The 27,151-nt window shown below is 39.6% G+C and overlaps 1 protein-coding gene across 3 annotated transcripts in view; it reads right to left on the bottom strand.

Moving 5' to 3' along the window:
- ankrd28b (ankyrin repeat domain 28b) overlaps nucleotides 1–27,151 on the bottom strand; it is a 215,379-nt gene that overhangs the window by 28,269 nt on the left and 159,959 nt on the right. For all 3 annotated transcript variants that reach the window (XM_059972360.1, XM_059972358.1, XM_059972359.1), the window contains 2 exons: nucleotides 20,031–20,171; nucleotides 2,304–2,415 (listed from right to left, as the gene is read on the bottom strand). In XM_059972360.1, coding sequence (XP_059828343.1) covers nucleotides 2,304–2,415; nucleotides 20,031–20,171 — 253 coding nt within the window. The remainder of the gene's footprint in view (nucleotides 1–2,303; nucleotides 2,416–20,030; nucleotides 20,172–27,151) is intronic.

Below are 27,151 nucleotides of genomic sequence, written 5' to 3'. Positions count from 1 at the left end.
TTCTTTTTGAACCTGGTGGTGTGGGTCCCAAGGATCCTGTACCTTCTACCTGATTGCAGCAGTGAGAAAAGAGCAAGGCCTAGGTGGTGAGGATCGTTGATGATGGATGCTGCTTTTCTATGGAAACGTTTCATGTAGATGTGCTCAGTGGTTGGGAGGGTTTTACTTGTGATGTACTGGGCTGATTCCACTACCTTTTGTTGGACTTTCCACTGAAAGGCATAGGTGTTCCCATACAGGCCATAATGCAGCCAATCAGCACACTTTACATCATACATCTATCGAAGTTTGTCAAGGTTTTCAATGACATGTCTAACCTCTACAGACTCCTGAGGAAACAGAAGTAATGTTGTGCTGTCTTCGCAATATTTAAATGATGGACCGAGGACAGATCTTCTGAGATAGTGACACCCAGGAATTTAAAGTTACTGACCCTCTCCATCACTGGTCCCCTGATGATTACTCATGGACCTCTGGTTTCCCTCTCCTGAAGTCTGCAATCAGTTCCTTGGCCTTATTGACATTCAGTGAGAGATTGTTGTTATTACACACTAAGCCAAATTTTCAATCTCCCTCCTGTATGCTGATTCAACACCACCTTTACTTCTGCCCACAATAATGGTGTCATCAACAAGCTTGTTCATGGTGTTGGAGCTCTACTTAGCCACACAGTCACAGGTGTAAAGCGAGTAGAGCAGAGGGTTAAGTACAAATCCCTGCAGTGCTCCTTTGTTGATGGAGAATGTGGAGGAGATGCTTTTGCCAATCTGACTGAGGTCTACAAGTGAGGAAATCCAGGATCCAATTACACAAGGGGGCACTGAGGTCCATGTCTTGGAGTTTACTGATTAGTTTTGAGGGGATGATTGAGTTAAATATTGAGCTGTAATTAATTAAGAGCATCCTGACATATACATCTTTGCTGTCCAGATGTTTGAGTTGTGTGAAGAGCCAACGAGACTGCATTTACTGTAGACCTGTTGCCTCAGTAGTAAAATGGAATGGATCCAAGTCACCATTCAGCCAGGAGCTGATTTGTTTCAACACCAGCCTCTCAAAACACTTAATTACAGTGGATGTAAGTGCCATTGACCAACAGTCATTTAGACAGGTTACCACGCTCTTCTTGGGCACCAGTCTGATTGAAGCCTACTTGAAGCACATGGATACCAGACACTGCTGGAGTGAGAGGTTAAAGATATTCGTGAATTCATCAACCAGTTGGTTGACACAGGTTTTCTATACTCAGCCAGGTACTCTGTCTGGACTGGATGCTTTCCTTGGATTCATTCTCTTGAAGATAGCCCACACATCATCTTCAGATACTGAGACTAAAGGATCATCAGGAGATATGGGGGTGGGTGATGATTCCTCCCTGTTCTAGTGATCAAAGCAGGCATAGAAGGCTTTGAGCTCATCTGGAAGCGAAGCTCTGCTGTCCCCTATGTTGCAAGATTTAGCTTTACATTCTGGTCTCTCCTATTATTGAGTAACAAGGCTAGTTTCATGCACAATCAGAGATTCAAAAGCACAGTCTAGAATGACTTTTACCCTCAGCAATATTGCATATTACTGGATGAACGTTTAAACCAAAGTCCAATTTCCAAGTATATGTTGAAAAAACCTTCAAAGGTCTTAAAAAATTGCACAAGAAATGTATTAGAATGACTTCAGAGATTAAAGACTTTAGTTAGGTAAATAGACTGTACAGGCTAGAGCTGAATTATTCAGAAACGAGATTGAAAGGGGATCTGACAGAGGTATATACAACAATGAAGGGTCTCTATATAATAGAGAAATGATCCTCGTTAAACCTCAGCTGTACAGCCTTCCCTGTGCTGCAACTCCTGATTCGAGGGAACTCAATCTATTACTTGGACTTCAAAACTGTTATTATTATTTCTATTATACATATTGAAATATTTGACAAGACAGTCAATACAGCATGAAAACAGGCCCTTTGGCCAAACTGGTCCATGCTGACCACTCTCTGCAACTTCCAGCTGCACAAGTTCAGCCAATAACCATCCAAGCCCTTCCATTTCATAAACCTATCCAAATGCCTCTTAAATTATGTAACTGTACCCATCTCAACCATTTCCACATGCAGCTCATTCCAGGTACTCACTACACAATGTTTAAAGAACATATTTCTCAGTTCCTCTTTTAATCTCTCCTTAATTCCTCGCCCTTCAGTACAACCATGGGGAAAAAAGACTATGACTGTCCACCTTACCAACACCCCTCATGACTCCATAAACTTCTATAAGGTCACCTCAAAGAATAAAATTAAATATACTTACGAGTTCAAGACATAAACGATGTCCATAGGCAGCAGCATAATGCACAGCATTATATCCCTGTTTATCTCGAATTCCCGGATTGGCATCATTTCTAAGTAGGTATTCCAGGCACCTGCAGATAGTTAACAAGTTGTTTGAATTGAATAACAATTTGAAATCATTTTGAATGAATAACAAACTTGAAAATGTACAAACACTAATATAATTTTATTTGAAAACCAAGGAGACTGGAAATCAGTTCAAAAAAAAAGCTTAATATACTTAAGCAATATTTCTAGAGAGAAACAGGTAATGATTCAGTGATAATTTTTCATCAAGCATTATATTCAGTTCTTGAACACAAGACCCAAGCAGTACACTTTAGCAAAATTATGATCATTTTGATCACTTTGGAGTAAAATACATTAAAAAAAAACTGTGTTCTTTCTTGTAAAAACTGTATATAATATGCTTAATTTTTATTTTTACTATGAATGCTGCTTATAGTGCTATGTACCTATGCTGCTGCTGCAAGAGTTTTCATTGTATCTATGCATACTTGTACTCGTGGATATAACAGTAAACTGAACATTAGTAAATTTAAATGCGAGAAAATAACACTTTTCTTAAGTGTATGGCAAGCTTATGTAATTGTTCTGCCAACTCTTTCTATTAATAATTCAACTCCACTTATTTATTGTGAAAATCTGCTGTAATTGAGATACAATTTGTTTTTCACTGAACATTTTGTGCCATATTGGACAGAAATATGCACACTCAAACATCCTTCCCTCAATCCAGATTGCCTTATCAAATACATGTTACTACACTAATGGTTCAGTGAGAACCTTTTTGACTTTAGAAGTGATAATCAGCAGTTACCAGTCCTAACAGCCATTTTGGGACCATTAATAGAAATTTGCATCAGGCTTGATTTCAATTTCCTCTGCAAATCTCCTGACAATGACGACTAAGCCCACTTATTGCAGATAACAGCTCAGATGAGACACAGATGGCAAATCCAAATGCATTAATTGCACCTAAGGAAATAATTTTGTTCAAATCCAACATCAATAAATTAGTGAAAATGGACTGGTCACACGTCTGAGAAGTATCTACACACTAACACTACGATAAATCACCTCTTGTATATTACAAGGCTCTCTTCTAATTTCATCAGACCTTTTCGAATTCAAAGGTTACTGATGAATCTGATCAGGATTCCTTGATCATTCGCAGAAATCTACTTATTGATTTAAAAGAGAAAGATTACTATTAGCTCTAAAGAATGCTTTAAATTGATTCCAATTTAGCACTGCAAGAGTATCAAAGCACATGATTGAGAATATGCATAGTATGAAGATGTATGTATCCTCCATGACTATGCAGTTGTCACTCCTATAAATACCATTGTGTACAGTTGTTTTTGCAAATAGTAGATTGGTGAAACAAGATCAAGTACATTTCCTCCCCACTAGTCCCACACATCAGTTTGAAAATCTACTACTTAAAGTACATGAAGACAAACAGTGCTGCAGCCTTCAAGAGAGCAGTAGTAAGCATTAGCAAGACAACAATAGCTTCCTTTATTGAAATTCCTGAAGCCCTGCAAGTATATATTGAGAAAGAAAAACAGTTTCATGTCGTAGACTTTACAACAAAATCATTTTGGAAATCAAATATATTTTAAGCTGCAGAAACCAGAAGTGTGGTGAAAACAACACAAAACAACATACGCTAAGAAAGACGGAATGACACAAGGAAGTTGAGGGAAAGTGGTAAAAGTTTACTCAAGGTAAAGAAGCATCTATGGAAAGACTTTCAGATTACTTTACTGGATTGGGTACAGAAAGTCAGCATGGATTTTTAATGGAAATTAGCTTTTCTAATGAAGTGACAGAAATGGTCAACAAGAGAAATGCATTTGTTGCAGCATATAACTTCCAAATGGCACTTATATTTATTTCCTTCTACCTGCATCTATTCCAGATCACCTGTTCCCATACAGAATTTAAAATGCTGAATATGTAATCCAACTGTTTAAAAGGATGGAGAGGGAAAAAGGAATACACTACATTCCAATTAATCATAGATTCTGGCGTTTTCCCCTACTACTGATGGTAGTACCATCAGTAGTAGGGGAAAACACCAGAATCTATGATTAAGGAAATGGCAGCATTGCATATAGAAAATTACAACAGGATTGGGAAGAGTCAACATGGCCTTCTGAAAGGGATAACACGTTTAATAAGTTTACTACGGAGTCTTTTCTGAGGTTGTAACTAGGGAAATAGACAAGGGAAAACCAGTATATGCGGTGTCATAGAACTGTACAGCAGAGGAAGTAGCCTTCTAGCCTAATGCATCAATGCTCATCATAGTACCCACATTAATTCCATGTCCTTGCTCATTCAAATACTTGTCAATATGTTTTGTAAATGTTCCTGCTTCCACCATCTACTTTGGTAATTCAGCTATTCTTGGTGTGAAAAATTTACCCCTCAAATATCAGAATAAGGAGCAGGTTTACTATCTCTGGCATATGTTGTAAAATCTGTTGCTTTGCAGCAGCAGTACATCACAAGACATAATAATAAATCTATAAATTACAATAACCATATATAAAAATTAAATAAATAGCTCAAAAGAGAGGAAACAACTAGTGAGGTAGTGTTCATGGTTTCATTATCCATTCAGAGATCTGTTGATGGAGGAGAAGAAGCTGTTCCTGAAACCCTTGAGTGGGCATCTTCAATGTCCTCCCTTCCACCCCAGACCTATAACTATCAACACCCTTACCATGGGAAACAGTCTCTGGCTATTTACTCTATCCATACCTCTCATAACCTTAGCTTCCTTCACTCCAGAGAAAACAGACCTAGCCTATTCAAACCCTCTTCATAACTCAGGCCCTCTAATCTGTTACACGCTTGTTAAACTTTCCTGCACCTATCTATATTAATTATGTCCTTGCAATATTGTTGTGACCAGAACTGTGCACAATACTCAAAGTGTGTCCTAATCAATGTTTTGTACAAACAACTGTAGTGTGATGTTACAACTCTCATACCCAATGCCTTGGCCAATGAAGGCAAGTGTGAATACACTTTGCAAACCACCCAGTCTGGCTGTGTTCCACTTTACAGCAAGACAGCTTAGTGGCTGGTGTATTGCTTTACAGTGCCAGCGACATAGGTGCAATTTCCGCCGGTGACTGTTAAGGAACTTGTATGTTCTCCTCCAGACCACGTGGGTTTCTACTGGGTGTTCCGGTTTTTTCCCCACATTCCAAAAGACATTAGTGTTAGGGTTAGTAAGCTGTGTTGGCACCAGAGCCTGGCAGTACTAGCAGGTTGCTCCCAGCACATCCTTAGGCTGTGTTGGTCATTGGCGCAAACAATGTATTTTATGCTATGTTTCAATGTACATGTGACAAATGAAGCTAATTTTTTTCTCTTTTTCAGGGAACTATGTACTTGCATCCCAAGGTCTCTCTGTCCAATAGTACTCCCCAAGGCCACAGTCCTGAGTACAATTCCCAATATGTATCACCTGGTAGTTTGTCCAAGTTAAAGTCCCACTTTCCCAGTTGATCTAAGTTCTGTTGTAACCATATTTGGATTTTCAAAAGACTTTCAACACGGCACTACGTAAGTTATCATTAAAAACTAAATCAGAACACTTTTGATTGAAATTAAAATGCTGAAATGGACTAGAGGCCAGCAATCAATCAGCAATTTTAAGACAATGCAGCAGTGACAAATGGGTTGTCACAAGAATTCGAGATGGACCTCAAGTATTCGCAATCTATATTGATGATTTGGATGAGGAAAGCAAGTCTGTTGACAACACTAAACTGGATGGTAGTGTGGATTTTAAACAGAATTATGTTGAAGGGTAGAATAGGCAGAAGAGGCTAAATGAGGCAAAACTAAGAGACATTTTGCATGCTTCTACTTTTGATGTTTTAGACCATGAGATTATCAGTTTTTGGTTCAAACAATTTTTTTTTCCACGAACTTATGCTTACTTCTTTCAGTTTTACATCCACTTAACCGGCTATTCTCCATTTCTGGAAGGTTTTCCATGACAGACACAAATTATGAGCTTATTTTCTCTACTTATTTCATTTCTGAATACAATTTCTCCTGTAGCAGTGTGTAAGCAATTGGCATTTAGTTATACTAATTTTTTCTCATGTTTAAGTGGTGTTTTCTTTCCCATTCATTATTAAAAAGCTTTAGTCTTTCTTTGTTCAGCTATGAAATTTTACCAATCATCAGGATTACTGCTCCTTTTGGCAGTCCCCCTTTGAGATGAAGGGGCTGCCATATGAGGACAGAGACTGAACAAGTTATGCATTTGTCACTGGAGCATGGGAAAATGAGAAGTGATCTTTTTTAAATGCAAGGAATTCTGATGGAGTCTTTGTAAGTTACATGCTGAGGGGATGTTTCTACTCATGGAGAAATGTAGAACAAGGACAGTTTTAGTAAAAGGAGTGGCCCATTTAAGCCAATGGCATGTTGGAATTTCTTCTCCCAGAGATGTAAATCTGGAATTATTAACCTCAGGTAGCTGAGGAGACAGACTCATAAATACAAACAAATTTGAGACAAACCTTCTGTTAAAGACTACAGTAGAGGCCGATACAACTTTAAAGACAAGAAATTTGAGCCCATGATCAGATCATCTTATTGAAAGGCAGAACAGCGACAAGGAGCCTCCTGCCCCTAGTTTATGAAAAAGATTGAACTTTAGTAAATATTCAGTGTTTATTATTCCTTATATAATTATGTTGAATGAAAATGTTAAACCATCCTCACTTTGCAAAATTTGTTTTTTTAATATGTATTTATAACAGGGAGTCATTGCTGGGAAGGCAATCATCCATTTTGGATTCTTTCAAATAGATGTTGGTGAGCAGAGAAACTGAACTGTTGTACAGAGAAGAGAATCTGAACAATGCTGTTATGTTGAAATTTAAAATACATTGTCCCAAATGTAACAGAAATGGCAACATATTTCGAAGTTATTATGGTATGTGAGTGTAAAACATCAAATTCTCTGACTTATCATTTGCAATCCCTTTTAGTTTCCACAGGATGGTGCCATAATTTTAAATTCAGCATTACACCAGTTATCTTTATTTGTTCAACAAATGGACATTGAACTCATTCATTGGACTCATGAAACACAAGTCCAAGATAAGCAGAATATTAAAAATACACCCTTTCCTTTTTGCAAAGTGACTGTCAGTAACAGCTGGAAATTTCCAATATTGATTATGCAGTGCACCTCAAAAGCCAGAGCACAAAATGTAAGGAAAACAACAGTTTAAAAAAAAATAAAGCTTGTAGGAATTGCTATCAGAAACCCATGAACTTAATCTGTTTGGGAATAATTGCTTCGAAAATAAAATCTAAGAACAACGCTGAAAAGTAAAAAAGACTGTAGATGCTGAAAATCAAAACTAAATACAGCAGAAAATGGCAGAAATACTCAGCAGGTTATGTTGCATATATGGGAAGACAGGGGTCTTCGTTTTGAACTTCCTGAGTGTTTCTGGCATTTTCTGTTTAAAATGAAATATTCAGTTACATCAAAAATCCCAATGGTGACGGTAAAAATCTTATATGCAAATACATTTTCTCTTCAAATACTTGAACATTTTCAATTGCTTATTCAGACATAGGTAAGAGGCATCCTGAGATAGGGATGGGACATTACAATGGATTTGAACATCTCTTTCCTTTTTAAAAGATCAGTTTAAATTCTAAAAATTTATAAAGCTGCACCAATATGGGGATTTAATGACTCTCTGTGGTCAGAAGGGCAGCATGCTGACAAAAAAGGAAGTAACAAGGATATCTGAGTTGCAGCAGAACTTGCTGCTAAACACATATAATAATTACTAGGAAGTACTAGTCGCTGACAAGTAATAAAAGTAATTTTCTTCTCTAGTATTAAAATCTTGTTTTTTTGGAAGATGACGATGCACAATAATTATTTTTTTTACAAATACTGCCAAGAATCTTTGGAAGAGCTTCCTTTACTAAGCCACAATAAATGTTCAAAGTACCACCTCTCACCCTCATTCCCATCAAAGAATGCAATCAACACACACAAAATGCTGGACGAACTCAGTAGGCCAGGCAACATCTTTGGAAAAGAGTACAGTTGACATTTTATTCCGAGACCCTTCAGCAGAACTGTGGGCTTGAAGAAAAAGAAGTCCCCTGGTCCGGATGGTACACATCCCAGGGTACTGAAAGAAATAGCAGAAGTTATAGTAAAGGCTTTGGTGATGATTTACCAAAGTTCTCTGAACTTTGTGCAGATCCCAGCAGATTGGAAGACAGCGAATGTCACGTCACTGTTCAAAAAAGGATGTAGGCAAAAGGCAGGTACCAATGGGCCAGTTAGTTTAACATCTGTAGATGGGAAAATGCTTGAAGCTATCATTAAGGAAGAAATAGTGAGTATCAGGCAGACGTAGCATGGATCCAGCAAAGACACGCCATGTTTGACAAACTTACTAGAGTTCTTTGAGGATTTAACAAGTGCAGTAGATAGAGGGGAACAGATGGACATTATTTACTTGGATTTCCAGAAGGTGTTCGATAAGGTGCCACATAAAAGACTTATCCATAAGATAAGGATTCACAGAGTTGTGGGTGCTGTATTAGCACAGATAGAGGATAGGTTAACTAATAGAAAGCAGTGAGTGGGATACACGAATGTCACTCTGGTTGGCAATCAGTGGTGAGCGGTGTACCGCAGGGATCAGTGCTAGGTCCGCAATTGTTCATGATATATATTAATGATCTGGAAGAGGGGACTTCTCAATTTGCTGATGACACTAAGTTGAGTGGAAAAGCAAATTGTGCAGAAGATACAAAGAGTCTGCAGAAAGCTATATATAGATAGGTTAAGTGAGTGGGCAAGGGTCTGGCAGATAGAGTACAATGCTGATAAATGCAAGATCATCCAATTTGGAAGGAAAAAATGAAAGAGCAGATAATTATGTAAATGATAAATAATTGCAGCATGCTGCTGTGCAGAGGGACTTGGGAGTGCTTGTGCATGAATCACAAAAGGTTGATTTGCAGGTGCAGCAGGCTATCAGGAAGGCAAACGGAATGTTGGCCTTCATGGCTAAAGGGACTATTTAAGAGCAGGGAGGTTATGCAGCAACCGTATAGGGTACCGATGAGGCCACACCTGGAGTACTATGTGCAGTTCTGGTCTCCTTATTTGAAGAAGGATATAATGGTTTTGGAGGCAGTGCAGAGGAGGTTCACCAGGTTGATTCCAGAGATTGGGGGTTAGACTATGAAGAGATATTGAGTCGCTTGTGACTGCACTCACTGGATTTCAGAAGAATGAGAGGAAATCTTATAGAAGCATATAAAATTATGAAAGGGATAACTAAGATTGAGGCATTAAAGTTGTTTGCATTGGTAAGTGAGACTAGAAGTAGGGGACATGGACTCAGAGTAGATTTAGGACAGAGATGAGGAGGGACTGCTTTTTCCAGGAGTGGTGAATATGTGGAATCCTCTGCCCAATGAAGTAGTGGAGGGTACCTCAGTAAATATATTTAAGACAAGGTTGGATCAATTTTTGGATAGTTGGGAATTAAGGGTTATGGGGAAAAAGCAGGTAGGTGGAGAAGAGTCCATGCCCAGATCAGCCATGATCTTATTGAATGGCAGAGCAGGTTCAACAGGCCAGATGGCCTACTCCTGCTCCTATTTCTTATATTCTTAAAACACGAGTTAAAAAAAGAGTCACTGTGCATGTTCTTCAGACAGGAGAAAGAGAAATAATTGAGTTAAGTAGCCAATGAGAAGAAACTGTCAATTTTGCTGAGTGCATTGGATTAAAAGGCACACAGTTTGCTTACGAGTCTGACTGCTCTAAGTAAACCAACAGAAATTAGCTTTGCTAATATCGACAAAGTAATGCAGGAACATTTAGAACCAAAACAATTGTTGATGGCACCAAGTTTTAGGTTTCATAAATGGAATCAAAAGGTGGGGGGGGGGGGGGGGGGGTTCCGATTCAACTTACTTGGCTGATCGAAGAGATTGAGCATTGCCAGTTTGGTAAATTAACTTAATGATTCACTTGGAGATTTTTAGTTTGTGGGATATTACAAGAAAGCATTCAAAAACTGCTCTTAACTGAAGCACAAGTTACATTTAAAAAGGCAGTTGAAATGGCTATATCAATGGAAACAGCACACAGAGACACAATTGAGTTGCAGTCAGGAATGAAAGTGAGAGTGAACAGAACTGCAATGTCTAAACAGAAATCAGCCTGGCCAAACAACTTGTGTCATCGTTGTGGTAGGGGCTCACATTCAGCAGACCAATGCAGATTTAAAGGCAAAACTTGCATAAAATGCAACAAAGAAGGACACATACTAAGAGCATGTAAGGTAGACAAAAATAAATGGATAGCACAAAGTGAAAAAAATTAAATGTCAAGTTGTAGTTTCAAAAAGAGCACTAATCTGCAAACCGTTGATGAAAAATCTGATAATGATGAGAGACATTGACTGGCTAGCCTTGAGATTTACAATGTGAACTCTAACAATAAACAAGCAATACACCACAAATGAACAACAAATTAATTACAATGGAATTGGACACTGGTTCAGCCGTTTCAGTCAATCCACAAAATCAGTTTGAATGGCATTTCAAAGATACTGAATTCAAGCTGGCAGATATCCACCTAAGAATTTATACTAGGGAAAAGCCAACTCCTGTGGGAATGGCATTCATGATAGTGCAATACAAAAACCACTAAACCCCATTGAGCTTGTATCTGAAAAAAAAGAGGAGGGTGAGCATTGTGGGGGAGTGTGGGGGAACTACAATTTCATTGGAGATCCATTCACCAGTTACATATGGCATCCGCTGCAAGAGAGTTAACTGAAACCAAATTGTGAAAGGGACTGGTTGATGCCACAACTGTCTTCATGATGTACACCATGAACCATCACCCAGAGAGCAACAGATGTTGGTGCTAACTTCTATACATCTGTTTGTAAAGTATATTGGACTAAAGAGGGAGCATGCTGCTGAGAGGAATCATGAAAGTGCTGAAAGCAGAGGTCTGACAACAAGTTTTTGTCGACAACATATCTAGAGAGCTTCTGAAATGTTCATCAGGCAGTTACTTGTGAAATGTGGCTTGGAAGAGAGTTCGAGGAGCTTCAGAAAAGCTGCAAGAACTCAGCTGTGTGAGTATAAAGAACCAGAATCTACTCTGCATGTGTTAAGGCTATTGCATGAACTTCAAGTAGAAGCAAAAAGCTGTTTGTAAAAGTAGATGTGAAGGCCAAAGCCCAGCTGGATGAATGGAAGGCCAAAGGTAGGAGTCAATGAAGATATGAAAATAGACGATTCATCAGATGACTTTATGGATGAGAAAACCAAGAGGAGATATCAGATCATAAAGGGAGCAATAGAAGGATAAATAAGAGAACAATCCAGTGAACTAAATGCAACTTCCCAAGATCAAGATGCACATCCTAGTCATTACATAAAGGAAAACAAAGAGGATCAAAGTAGATCCAGAGAGAAAAGCCAAGAAAAGGAGAAGAAGGTTCAGAGCTGTTAGAACCACTTCCTGCAGCTTCAGAGTCAACTCCCACAACTACCACAGAGAAGGACCCAGAACCTGAGATTGTTTTCACAAGTCTCACCTGCCAAGCAGAGTGACTCCCCTTCTCAAGAAAGACGTTATCCCACAAGAATAAGAAATCCTTCACAACGATTAAATCTTTAAGCTTAAATGGGACAATTAAAAAACTTACTATGCTGTGGCTGTCCGTACAGTAGTTGTATGATATAATATATTGTGCATGTAGTTGAGATGCATTCTACATCGAGTTGGAGTTAATAGCTAAGCAGGGAGGAGTGTTGTGCATTTAATATTATAGTGATATTTGAGTAATATTGTAAATATACTGTTTGATTGTTTCTTTGTTGTTTAAATAATTCACATGAATTTCATACATCATGACACTACCATGCAATACTAGTGTGCCTCTCCTTAAGTAAAAATGAAGAACACAACTTATTTCCCAGCTCTCTTGTTTTCCTTTCAATTAGTTCTTAAGTTTGTGAGTTACAAAAAACAGCACCGGGCCAGGCAAGAAAATGTTAGCTATTTCCAAACTGAAGTGCTGTAATCTCATTTACACACATACAATTGACTAAACTGGTAGAGGGAGTTCCATTTCCCTTGACAGCATTACGAAGAACCAGGTATCACAGTCTCAAATTATGGCCACTCGGGACAAAGGTGAGGAGAAAATTACATCACCCAGAGACTTGGAACTTTTAGAATTCTCTACTCAAGAAAGCAACGGAGGCAAGGTCACTAAATGTAATTAAGGTAGAGATCAATAGATTTTTAAATACAAAGGGATCAATGAATGAGAATTTGTGTGGAAAATGCAGGAGGTTAAAGATTAGCAATGATTTTAAGGAAATGCAGAGTAAGCTTGACGAGTTCTATGGCTTACATCTTTTTTTAATTCTTATAACCAAATAACATGATAAACTGAAACTGATTTAAAATATTAAAAACAATCACTTTCAACAGAAGCAAAATGTAAATAATCAATTCACTATTGTCATAATGTAGATACAATTAGTACATATAATTTTGAAAAATTCTTCAATTAAGAAGCATGCCTGCATACATAAATGAAAATCAAAGAAGCAGACAAGAAAACCTTTACAATGAGAGAGAGGAAGTTCAAAAACAGGAAAGGTTATGTGAGCAAAATAAAATTATATTATCTACATCTTTCCTCCATCTACTCAAAAATTATGTTTAGAAAGTAAATATATAAAGTAGTATAAACTAGTCAACTAGTAAATAACAGAAAACCAAACTTCAATATTATTAAATAAATTCAAGCCTAGTACAGAAATGACTTGATTTAAATTGCTTCTTTTATTCCTGGAAAGTAATGGAATTAATTGGTTATTCTTTGGCTACAGTGCTGATCAGGGTGAACAGTAGCACTCTTTGTATCAGAATTACTAACTTTCATAGGCATGATGTCAAAGATAGCTATTGTGTCATTTTTTGATTGCAGGTATTGAAGTTATGAAATGCGTATTCCCCAAAATATAAATGCAAGAGAATTTTTGCTTTACTCAACATATGATGAGCTGGGGTGCGGACAAATACAATATTTTAAACATATTAAGAATATGGGTAGAAAATAAATGTGTTGTTTACAAATGTATGTAAACATTGAAAGATTATATTGTTTTGAAACAGTGTATAAACTTCCTGGCAAACTAATACAAACCTGTGAGGCTAATGATTTCTGCTACTGATTTAACACCTCAATGCATTAAGAAACATTTGATTTAGTCAACATTAATATGCAAAAGCACAAATAGCCCTATATTCCAACAACTATAAATAAATCTATTAGACTTCAGCTACATTTGTCAGATTGAACATTAATATGCACGTGACAGCTAGCATTCTGTATTTGATTTATTAACGAACAATTGATGGATGAACAATTAACAAGAATAATTTGTGTCCTTTCAGTCCATGATATAATAGTAAAAGTACCCCAATGTACCAAGGCAGAAAATGAAATGTTACTGTATTTTCTCACAGTTGGTAAGGCAGGCTTTTTATTTAAGTACTAAATCATATTACAAACATAAAACATCAGAAAGCTTAAAATTATAAGGGAATCACTGCCTTGCCTGCATCCATTAAGAAGAACTGAAAATAATTAGTATCAGGTTTAATATCACTGGTAGACAGTAAACAAGTAATGCAAAAAGCTGAAAAAGTATGAGGTAGTGTTCATGGGTTCAATGTCCATTCAGATACCTGATGGCAGAAAGGAAGATGCTGTTCCTGAATCATCAGGCTCCTGTACGATCTTCCTGATGGTAGTAATGAGAAGAGGGCATTTCCTAGGTGAGGGGGTCCTTAATGATGGAGACCACCTTTTTGAGGCATTGCTTCTTGAAGATGTCGTGGATGCTGAAGAGGCTAGTGTTTATGATGTAGCTGACCAAGTTCACAACACAATTTACAACAGCTTATTTCGATCTTATGCAGTGACCAACCAACCCAAACTAGACAGCAATGCAGCCAGTTAGAGTGTTCTCCACGGTACACATGTAAAAATTTTCAAATATCTTTGGTGACATATCTCTTCAAACTCCCAATGAAATACAGCTACCGTCATGCCTTCTTCATAACTGCGTCGATATGCTGGGCCCAGGATAGACCCTCAGAGGTGTTGACAGTCAGAAACACTAAACTGTTCACCATTTACACTTCTGATTTCTCTGAGGACTGATATATGTTTCCTCATGTTACCCTTTCTGAAGTCCACAATCAATTCTTTGGCTTTACTGACGTTGTGTGCAAGGTTGTTGCTGCAACACCTCTCAACTAGCTGATATAACTCACTCCAGTACACTTCTCATCATCATCTGTAATTCTGCCAACAGTTGTGCCACAATGGGTGCAGAAAGAGTAGAGCAATGAGCGAAGTACACATCTTTGAGGTGCACCAATACTGATTATCAGCATGGTGGAGATGTTATTTCCCAATCTGTGCAGACTGTGGTGTGAGGAAACAAGGATCCTGTTACTGACTGAGTTAGAGGCTCAGGGTTTGGAGGCTTTTTTGTTGTAAGACCATAAAACCGTAAGATATAGGAGCAGCTTTGGGTTATTTGGCCTATTGAGTCTGCTCCACCATTTCAGCATGGCTGTTCCAATTGTCCTTTCAGCCCCAATCTCCTGTCTTCTCTTCATATCCCTTCCAATCAAGAATCTATCAACCTCTGCGTTAAATGTACATAAAGACTTGATCTCCAAAGCTGCCTGTGGTAAAGAATTCCAGATTCACCACTCTCTGGATGAAGAAATTCCTCCTCATCTCCATTTCAAAAGGACACCCGTTTATTCTGAGGCTGTATCCTCTGGTCTAAGACTCTCCCACCATTGGAAACATCCTCTCCACATCCACTCTAACAAGCCCAGAGCCATCAAACGCCTTTCATATAACAAGCCATTTATTCCTGGAATCATTTTTGTGAACCACCTTTGCACCCTCACCAGTTTCAGCAAATGCTTACTAAGATAAGGGGCCTAAATACTCCAAGTAAGGCCTCACCAGTGCTTTATTTCAAGTCAAGTCAAGTTACTTTTTATTGTCATTTTGATCATAACTGCTGGTACAGTACATAGTAAAAATGAGACAATGTTTTTTCAGGACCATAGTGTTACATGGTGTTATAAAGTCTAAACATTACATCCATTCACCCCCAAGTCCCTTTGTGCCTGAGTTTATTGTATTTTTTCTCCATTTGCAAAATAGTCAACCTTTTCAATTCTTCTACCAAAGTACATGACCATATACTTCCCAACACTGTATTCCACCTTCCACTTCTTAGTCTATGCTCTTAAACTGTATGTCCTTCCCTCCACTTACCTTCATTTCGTCTACAAACCTTGCAACAAAACCATCAATTCCACCATCCAAATAATTGACTTGTAATATAAAAAGAATCTGTTCCAACACAGACCCATGCGGAACACCACTGGTCACTGGCTGGTAACCAACCAGAAAAGGCTCCCTTTATTCCCACTCTTTGCCTCTTGCCAGTCAGTCACAGCTTTATCCATGCTCGAATCTTCCCTGTAATACCATGGGCTCATAGCTTGTTAAGCGGCCTCACGTGTGGCATCTTGTTCAAAGGCCTTCTGAAAATCCAAATACACACCATCAACCGATTTTCTTTTGTCTATCCTGCTTGTTATTTATCAGATCGATAACAATGATTGTGCTAAATGGTGAGCTGTGGTCAATAACACAAGCCTGACATAAGTTTTACTATTGTCCAGATGATCCAAGGCTGCGTGAAGGGGCCAAAGAGATCGCATCCACTGTAGACCTAGTATGGGAACAGGCAAATTGCAGTAGGTCTGATGTCAGCCTCCGAGACAAAAATCTCAGGGTCACCGGGTGCTGCAGGGATCTTCATAGCTGGAATTTTATTTTCCCTTTGAAAGCATACATAAAAGATACTGATCTCATCTGGGAGTAAAGCATCACTGCCATTCAGTAGGAAGTAATAGACTGCAAATCCTGCCAGAGTTGATGTGCATCCAATTCTGCCTCTAACCTCGATTGGAATTGTTCCTTTGCTCTTGATATAGTCCTTCGTGTCGTACCTAGCCTACTTGTATAGTCCTGGATTACCAGACTTAAATTCCACAGATCTAGCCTTCAGCAGAGTATGAGTTTCCTGGTTCATCCATGTCTTTTGATTTGGGTATGTACAGTGTATTTTTGTAGGCTAAACCACACAGCTTTTAATGAAGTCAGAGATAACTGTGGCATACTCATTCGGATTCTAAGATGAATACCTGAGTACAGTCCAGTCCACTGGCACAAAGCAGCCCTGTAAGTAGCTCCTGCACCTCCTTTGTTCATACTACAGGTGCTGTGGTCTTCAGTCTTTGCTTATACTCAAGGAGTAGAGGTACAGCCAAGTGATCAAACTTTCCTAAGCGTGAGCATGGGATGGCATGTTGAGTGCTCTTGATGGTAGTGTAACAGTGGTTCCATGTGTTGGCTCCTCTGTTTCCACAAGTGATATGTTGATAATAATCATTTAGACCTTTCCAACCTGGTTTGGATAAAATCCCTCAGGGTGCGCTGTTTCATCTCTGTCGATTACGTCGCTTAGTTCATCTAGAGACTGAGATAGAACGTAAATCGCTACCAAAATGATGGCTGAAAACTCCCATGGCAGACAAAATTGACAACATTTCATTGTGAGACGTTCCAGGTCAGATGAGCAGGACTGGGACATAACAGCAATTTTAGTACACCACATGGAGTTAATCCTGAAGAATACTCCACCTCCTCATAATCAGGTTTGTGTCACCAGCATGTGATGTGAAATTTGTTAACTTAGCAGCAGCAGTTCAATGCAATACATAATCCAGCAGAGGAAACATAAATAAATAAACAAGTAAATCAATTATGTATAGTGAATAGATTAAAAAAACGTGCAAAAACAGAAATACTGTATATTTTTTTAAAAAGTGAGGTAGTGTCCAAAGCTTCAACGTCCATTTAGGAATCGAATGGCAGAGGGGAAGAAGCTGTTCCTGAATCACTGAGTGTGTGCTTTCAGGCTTCTGTACCTCTTACCTGATGGTAACAGTGAAAAAAGGGCATGCCCTGGGTGCTGGAGGTCCTTAATAATGGACGCTGCCTTTCTGAGAAAACCACTCTCTAAAGATGTCCTGGGCACTTTGTAGGCTAGTGCCCAAGACACAGCCAACTAGATCTACAACCTGCAGCTCCTTTCAGTCCTGTGCAGTAGCCCCTCCATACCAGACAGTGATGCAGCCTGTCAGAATGCTCTCCACAGCACAACTGTAGAAGTTTTTGAGTGTATTTGTTGACATACCAAATCTCTTCAAACTTCCAATGAAGCTTAGCCGCTGTCTTGCCTTCTTTATAAATACATCAATATGTTGGAACCAGGTTAGATCCTCAGAGGATCCCAGTTAGATCCTTAGACCAGGTGACACCCAGGAACTTGAAGCTCCTCATTCTCTCCACTTCTGATCCCTCTATGATAATTGGTATGTGACCCTTCGTCTTGTCTTTCTTGAAGTCCACAAAGAGCTCCTTCGTCTTACTTATGTTGAGTGCCAGATTGTTGCTGTCTTTGAAAGATTCAGCAGACTATCTCGGCGATGAATTGTGAAGCCAGCGAGCTGTATCACTGCATCTGGAACGGCCGGGGATATCCAAGTCTTTGTAAAACAAAAAACACAGCAATCCCCAGCATCCCTCTGGTACAACGATCCTGCTCTGAGATTTTCAGTTTTATTTATCAGAGAATGTATGTTTGCCAGTGGAATAGTCAGTCGTGGAAGTCAGAACCCTATCCTCCTTAAAAGATATTTTAATCTAGCATGGCATCCACTCTCCTGATATCTTAAAGGAGAACCACACTTGCAACTAGAGGTTGCTGACTGAAATTCCTTGACTTTGAGCAGTGATAATTTTTTTTATACACCTTAAAATAATGTTACTTACTATACTGTCCATGGCTATAGCTGGTGGATTTCAGCTGTAACAGTCTAAAACGGAAAAATCTTACGATTTCCATCAGAGCTGCTCGCATTATGTCTCACATTATAAAGTTACAAGGTGATAATTAAATACAAGTGTACAAGCAATATTTTAGCCAGGTTCAAAGGTGTTAACAAATTCAGTAAAAGTACATTTTCCATGCATTTGTATGGCAGCAAATGGCATTATCAACACTTGGAAACTATGTATGGAATCCAGGGAGAGTGGGTTAACTGGATACGTAATTGGCTTGACAGTAGGATGCAGAGGGTGAAGAAGGAAAGCTGTTTATCAGGCTGGAGGTGTATAGCTAGTATTTTGCCTCAGTGGTCAGTGTTAGACCCATTGTTGTTTGTCATCAATATCAATGATGTGGATAAAAAATTACAAGCACTAAGTAAGTCTGTAGATACCACTAAAATAGGTGAGATAGTGGACAATGAAGGAGGTTGGTTACAGGGTAATCTCAATCAAATCTGTAAGTGGAATGAGGAAGGGCAAATGGAGATACTGTAAGTACAAGGTGTTGTATGTTGGGAAGACAAATTATTGTAGGACTTTCATAGTGAATTGCAGACTGCTGTAGAGTGTTGTAGACCAGAGAGGGACCTTGGAATTCAAACCTATGGTTCTCTTAAAGTGTAGTTTCACAGGGTAGAGAAGAAGGCTTTTGATATGCTGATCTTCAGGGCATTAGAAGGTCACGATGGGGTTGTACGAGACACTGATGAGGTCACCCTTGAGTATTATGTTCAGGTTTTGTAACCCTACAATGAGAAAGATGTTATAAAAATGGAAAGAGTGCAGAGAAGATTTACAAGGTGGTGACTCAAGTGACTGGGTTATAGGGGGAGATTGGACAAGCTAGGACTGACATTCCTTGGAACATTATATAAAATCATGAGGGACATAGATAGGGTGAATGCACTCTGTCTTTGTTCCATGATTAGTGAACTAGTGGGCATAGGCTTATGACAAAAAGTGAAAGTTTTAATGGGAACTTGAGAGGAAACTTCCATTACACAGAGGGTGGAATAAGTTTCCAGTGACAGTGGTTGAGAAAAGTACAATAAAAAGTTGGTTAAAAGACAGTTGGAGAAGTACATGTATAGGAATAGTATGGAAAACTTATGGGCCAAATACTGGCAAATGGCATGATCTTGGAAGGGCATCTTGATTGACATGGACCAGTTGGGTAGAATGGCTGTTTTGCTGCAATGTGACTCTACGAAAAAGTTAAGTAAAAAAGAGGAAGTGGGTGGATTCTTCACAAAGTTAGCAATGAAATGAAAGAAGGATGGTTCCAAAGAGGAAAATACCCCAATGAAGTAACCAACCTTTATAACACTGTAGAAAAGGAAATGAAAATCACAACTGAGCACATTCTTGCTATCACTGTACTTGAAACTGCCTGAACGACATGCTGCAAAATGCTACAATTCTTTAGACTGCAGCATTTTCTTTAGAATGCTTTTCTTTAGATACCACGGCATTTAAATTAAGATCAATCTGTAACAAGCCACACCATTACTAATCTACCAAACTTTCCCAAGTGATTCAAAATGACTTACTTTCCATCTGTGTCTGATGCTGCTGCATAGTGAAGTGGTGTACAACCTCTTTCATCAAGATCATTTACACTGGCTCCAGATCCCACAAGAGCAAACAAGCATTGATAGTTGCAGTTGGCAGCAGCATAATGCAGTGGTGCCCTGAAAAATATAAGGCGAGCTGAGTAAACATCCTCCAAGGAATATCATGCTCTTTGGTCTCGATAGTTCCCAAAACACTCCATGAATCAAGTCTCTCTAACTGCCTGGTCCTCTCAAGTGAGTAGTTCCTGTAGGATTTCATTGTACAGATTCTGCTAGCCATCTCGCCTCAGTATTGCACACTAGCATCAGCAGAGTATGGTAGCTGATGTAAATTCCATCATCACTTAATTACATATTAGCACCTTCACTGATAAGTGTAATAGCAATCAAGAACATTCATTTTTGCCAAGCTTCAACTGAGGATTTGTGATCTAGTGGCATGCCAGGCCATACATTTCTTAACAGAAGGATTGGTTATCCTTCACAATTACAAATTGTGAACAGAGATATATACAACTTCCTAGCTCTAAATTTTTATGAACACACACAAAATGATGGAGGAACTCGGCAGGACAGGCAGAATCTATGGAAACTAATAAATAGTCGATGCTTTGGGCCGAGACTCTTCTTCAGGACTGGAAAGGGGAAGATGCAAGGCAAGAAAAAGGTAGGGGGAGGGAGGCAGCGTAGCTCAAAGGTGATGGGCGAAGTCAGGCTGGTGGGAAAGCTGAAGAGCTGAAGAGGAAAAATCTGATTGGAGAGGAGACTGGACCATTGGAGTAAGAATAGGAGGGGGGAATCCAGGGGGAGGTGATAGGCAGGTGAGAAGAGGTAAGAGGCCAGAGTGGGTAATAGAAGGGGGGTCGGGGGAGGGATTTTTTATATAACCATAAGGAGAAATCAATATTCATGCCATCAGGTTGGAGGCTACCCATAAGGTATTGCTCCTCCATCCTGAGGGACTAACACATGACAACAGAAATGGGAATTGGAATTAAAATATTTGGCAGAATCCGTGCAGCCAGTCAATGAAGCAGTTCCCAAATTTACAAGTGTCATCAATGTGGAGGAGGCTGCATTGGAACACCGGACACAACAAACAACTCCAGCAGATTCGCAGGACAATTGTTGGCTCACCTGGCAACTGTTTGGGGCCCTGAACGGAGGTGAGGGAGGAGGTGAATGGGTAGGTTTAGCTTGCAGGGATAAGTGCCAGGAGGGAGATTAGTGGGGAGGGATGAATGAACAAGGGAATCAAGAGGGAAAGTTGAGGGAGTACAGGCGGTGGGGAGGGGGGAAGGTAAAGATATATTTGGTGGTAGGATCGCTTTGGGGATGGCAGAAGTTGCAGAGATTGATGTTTTGGATGTGGAGGTTCATGGGATGTAGGTAAGGATGTGAGGAACTCAATCACTGTTAGGGCGGCAGGAAGATGGGGTGAGCTCGGATGTCAGGGAAATGGTGGAGATGTGGGAGAGTGCAGCATTAATGGTGGAGGTAGTGAAGGTACACTCTTTGAAGCAGATGGGAATCTTTGATATCCTGGAAAGGACAGTTGCATCCTGGGAACAGCTGCAGCAAAGACAAAGGAACTAAGAAAGGGGAACTGCATTTTTATGTGAGACAGGGTAGGAAGAGGTATAGTCAAGATAGGTAGTGTATGTGAGAATAGGTAGGTTCATAAAAGATGTTGGTCGACAGCTTGTCTCTAGCAATGGAGATAGAAAAATTGAGAAAGGGGAGGGAGGTGTTAGAAATGGACCAGGTGAATTTAAGGGTAGGGTGAAAGTTAGAGGCTAAGTTGATGAAACTGATGAGCTCTGTATAGGTGCACGAAGCTGCACCAATGCAGTTGTCAATGTACCGGAAGGAGAGGTGGGGAGCATTACTGGTGAAGGCTTGGAACATGGATTGTTCTGCATAGCCTATGAACAGGCAGACATAGTTGGAGCCAAAGAAAAATTGTTGAGGGTGAGGACTAGTGAGGAGAATGGTAGTGGAGGGGAACTGGTTGGTTCTTTTATTGAGAAAGAAATGGAAAGCTTTAAGGCCTTCTTGATGGGGGATAGAAATATGTATGGACTGGACATCCATGGTGAAATTGATGCAGCCAGGGCCAGGATTGAGACTGTAACAAGTAATTGAGACTATTAGCTGTAAAATGCTTCTCAGGTTCACTCCTCAGCAACCTCCTTCTCTAACTACAATAATATCAGATGACTTCCAGACCTTAATTCTTAACACTTCCACATTGGTCATCATAAAAGCAGCTATAAAGAATGTGAGGAAGTAAACTTAATATATCAAATGTAATTAAAACTTAATAAATTAATATGAACTTAGCTTCCAAATCAGGATTCTTTCTTGAAAAACAAATTGCCTCAAGATGTATTTTCCAATTATTTTTCTCCAAATGAATAGGCCAGAATTAAAACTGCATATTTATACCATTATGTATCAGCAGAACTAAAAATGTGTGAGCAGCACAATTACAAGATACGTTTAAACAGCTCATTAGGGAAAGGGAAATAACTGGAAGAACATCTGTTGGAAGTCCTGTGGTGATGAGGACAAGTGCAAAAATGACCCAGATATCATCCTTGTCAATGCACTGCAGTAGAGGAAGGATGAAAAATGCTACGTTCAGCACATGGTATTACCAATGACGGAATAAATCTACAGTCAATACTTCTGGGTCACAGATTATTAGTTTCATGGAGAAATCTGTGCATATGTATAAATCATACCTAATTACAAGGAGCAATAATTGAGTTAGATGACAGCAAAAAATATTTCTTTAAAAAAAAGGCTTAAGCTGGAAACAACAGAAGTTTGCTGCACAAACACCAGAACCAAGTTAAATGAGGAAATTTTAAAATAGGTGTACAACCACATTCATAATAAAGAGGAAGTCAGGTACTATTATTTTCTTCCTCATTTGTGTAACATATATGTTTATGGTAAAAATGTGTACATATAAATTACAGAAATAGGATTCTCAATAAACAAGGATATGATTTAAATGCACCAAGATGGCATCTTGGCTGAAATCATGAATAACCTCATCTTTATATCAATGAAAATAACAAAGCTCAATGTGGCAGGGTGTTTATATTTTGCAATCATAAATCTGATGGAAGTGTGCCTAGCTTCCTGCTCTACTCACTTTACACTTATGACTGTGTTGCTAACACAGCTCCAATGCCTTATTCAAGTTTGCTGATGACACCACTACTGTAGGCCAAATCATACGTGGTGACAAATCAGCATATAGGAGGGAGACTGAAAATCTAGCTGAGTGGTGCCATAACAACAACCTCTTACTCAATGTCAACTAAACAAAGGCACTGATTATTTGACTTCAAGAGGAGGAAACCAGAGGCTCTCGAGCCAGTGCTCATAGCACAATCAGAGGTGGAGAGGGTCAGCAACTTTAAATTGCACTGTGTTATCATTTTGGAGGACCTGTCCTTGGCCCAGCACGCAAATAAAGTTACGAAAAAAGCATGGCAGAGTCTCTACTTCCTTAGCAGTTGCAAAGTTTTAAGTTGCAAACGTCGACAAACTTCTCTATGTGTAGTGGAGAGCATATTGACTGGCTGCCCCTGAACAGAAAGTCCAACAAAAGGTAGTGGATATAGCCCAATCTATCATGGGTAAAGCCCTCCTCACTATTGAGCACATCTACATAACCTATGGACTCACTTTTAAGGTCTCCTCATCTCAAGTTCTTGATATTTATTGTTTATTTATTTATCTTTCTTTTTGGATTTGCAGTTTATTGTCTTTTGCACTCTGGTTCAATGCCCAAGTTGGTTTACTGAGGATACTTGCTAGAAAATGAACCTCCAGGTTGTATATTATGACATACATGTACTATATATCAGAATCAGAATCAGGTTTATTATCACCGGTATGTAACGTGAAACTTGTTAACTTAGCAGTAGCTCAACGCGATACACATCTTAGACAAGACGGAAAATAAAATAAAATTGCACTTGAATCTGAGGGAGACCAATATCCTGACAGGGAGGTTGCTAAGGCTATTGGGGAGGGTTTAAAATAGAATTGCTGGGGGCAGGGAACTGAACTGAAATGATGGAGGAAGGGGCAGTTGGCTCACATATACAGAAAACGGAGACAATGCAAGAGTGAGGATAGGTAGGTGACAGAGAAGAGATGCACTCAGACTGATGGTTTGAGATGTGTCTATTTTAATGCAAGAAGCATCGTGAACAAAGCGGATGAGCTTTGAGCATGGATCAGTACTTGGAGCTATGATGTTGTGGCCATTACAGAGACATGGATAGCTCAGGGGCAGGAATGGTTACTTAGAACGCCAGACTTTAGATGTTTCAGAAAGGACAGGGAGGAAGGCAAAACAGGCGGGAGCGTGGCACTGCTGATCAGAGATAGTACCATGGCTGCAGAAAAAGAGGAAGTCATGGAGGGATTGTCTACTGAGTCTCTGTGAGTGGAAGTTAGAAACAAGAAGGAGTCAATAACACTACTGGGTGTTTTTTTATAGATCACCCAATAGTAACAGGGACATCAAGGAGCAGGTAGGGAGACAGATTCCGGAAATGTGTAATAATAGCAGGTTTGTCGCGGTGGGAGATTTTAATTTCCCAAATATTGATTGGCATTTCCCTAGAGCGAGGGGTGTAGATGGGGTGGAGTTTGTTAAGTGTGTTCAGGAAGGTTTCCTGCCACAATATGTAGACAGATAAGTCTGCAAGAGGAGAGGCTGTACTTGATCTGGTATTGGGAAATGAACCTGGTCAGGTGTCAGGTCTCTCAGTGGGAGAGCATTTTGGAGATAGTGATCACAATTCTATCTCCTTTAAGTATTGGAGAGGAATCGGAACAGGCAAGTTAGGAAAGCATTTGATTGGAGTAAGGGGAAATATGAAGCTATCAGGCAGGAAATTGGAAGCATTAATTGGGAAAAGATGTTCTCAGAGAAATGTACGGCAGAAACATGCCAAATGTTCAGGGGATATTTGTGTGGTGTTCTGCATAGATATGTTCCAATGAGACAGGGAAAAGATGGTAGGGTACAGGAACTGTGGTGAACAAAGGCTGTTGAAAATCTAGTCAAGAAGTAAAGTAAAGCTTATGAAAGGTTCAAAAAACTAGGTAATGATAGAGCCAGAAGGGGCCATGAGAAGGCCTTGGTGAGCAGGATTAAAGAAAACACCAAGGCATTCTACAAGCTTTTGAAGAGCAAGAGGATAAGACGTGAGAGAACAGGATCAATCAAGTGTGACAGCGGAAAAGTGTGTATGGAGCTGAAGGAGACAGCAGAGGCACTTAATGAATACTTTGCTTTAGTATTCACTGCAGCAAAGGATCTTGGCAATTGTAAAGGTGACTTACAGTAGATTGAAAAGCTTGAGCATATAGGCATTAAGAAAGAGGATGTGCTGGAGCTTTTAGGAAGCATCAAGTTGGATAAGTCACCGAGACCAGATGAAATGTACCTCAGGCTACTGTGGGAGGTGGGGAAGGAGATTGTTGAGACTCCAGCGATGACCTTTGCATCATCAATGGGGATGGGAGAGGTTCCAGTGGATTGGAGGGTTGCAGATGCTGTTTCCTTATTCAAGAAAGGGCATAGAGATAGCCCAGGAAATTATAGACCAGTGAGTCTTACTTCTGTGGTTAGGAAGTTGATGGAGAAGATCCTGAGAGGCAGGATTTATGAATATTTGGAGAGGAATAATATGATTAGGAATAGTCAGCATGGCTTTGTCAAAAGCAGGTCATGCCTTACAAACTTGATTGAATTTTTTGAGGATGTTATTAAATACATTTATGAAAGAAGAGCAGTAAATGTTGTGTATGTGGATTTCAGCAAAGCATTTGATAAGCTACCCCATGCAAGGCTTATTGAGAAGGTAAGGAGGCATGGGATCCAAGGGGACCTTGCTTTGTGGATCAAGAATTGGCTTGCCCACATAAAGCAAAAAATGGTTGTAGATGGGTCATATTCTGCAAGGAGGTCGATGACAGTGGTGTGCCTCAGGGATCTGTTCTGAGACCCCTTCTCTTTGTGATTTTTATAAATGACCTGGATGAAGAAGTGGAGGGATGGGTAGTAAATTTGCTGATGACACAAAGGTTGGGGGTGTTGTGGATAGTGTGGAGGGCTGTCAGAAGTTACAGCGGGACATTGATAGGATGCAAAACTGGGCTGAGAACGGGTAGTTGGAGTTCAACCCAGATGAGTGTGAGGTGGCTCATTTTGGTAGGTCAAATATGATGGCAGAATATAGTCTTAATGGTAAGAATCTTGGCAGTGTGGAGGATCAGAGGGATCTTGGTATCTGAGTCCATAGGACACGCAAAGCTGCTGTGGGATTGAGTTTAAGAGCCGGGAGGTAATGTTACTACTATATAGGACCCTGGTCAGACCCCACTTGGAATACTGTGCTCAGTTATGGTCTCCTCACTACAGGAAGGATGTGGAAGCCATAGAAAGAGTGCAGAGGAGACTCACAAGGATGTTGCTCGGATTGGGGAGCATGCCTTATGAGAATAGGTTGAGTGAACTTGGCCTTCTCTCCTTGGAGTAGTGGAGGATGAAAGGTGTCCTGATAGAGGTGTATAAGATGGTGAGAGGCATTGGTAGTGTGAATAGTCAGAGGCTTATTCCCAAGGATGAAATGGCTTACACGAGAGGGCACAGTTTTAAGTTGCTTGGAAGTAGGTACAGAGGAGATGTCAGGGGTTAAGTCGTTTTTACGTAGAGAGTGGTGAGTGCATGGAATGGGCTGCCAGCAACGGTGGAGGAGGTGGATATGATAGGGTCTTTTAAGACTCCTGGATAGGTACATGGAGCTTAGAAAAATAGAGGGTTATGGGTAACACTAGGTAATTTCTAAAGTAAGTACATGTTCAGCACAGCATTGTAGGCCGAAGCACCTGTATTCTGCTGTAGGTTGTCTATGTTTCTAAACATATTAATAATAAATAAAACAAGTAAATCAAATACAGTATACGTATATTGAAGAGATTAAAATAAAGTGCAAAAACAGAAATACTGTATATTAAAAAAGGTGAGGTAGTGTCCATGGATTCAATGTCCAGTTAGG

This window comes from Hypanus sabinus, chromosome 6 (assembly GCF_030144855.1).
Source record: "Hypanus sabinus isolate sHypSab1 chromosome 6, sHypSab1.hap1, whole genome shotgun sequence".
Classification (NCBI taxonomy): domain Eukaryota; kingdom Metazoa; phylum Chordata; class Chondrichthyes; order Myliobatiformes; family Dasyatidae; genus Hypanus; species Hypanus sabinus.
Note: the sequence above shows the minus strand (reverse complement) of the source record. Positions and strands in the feature narration are given on the sequence as shown.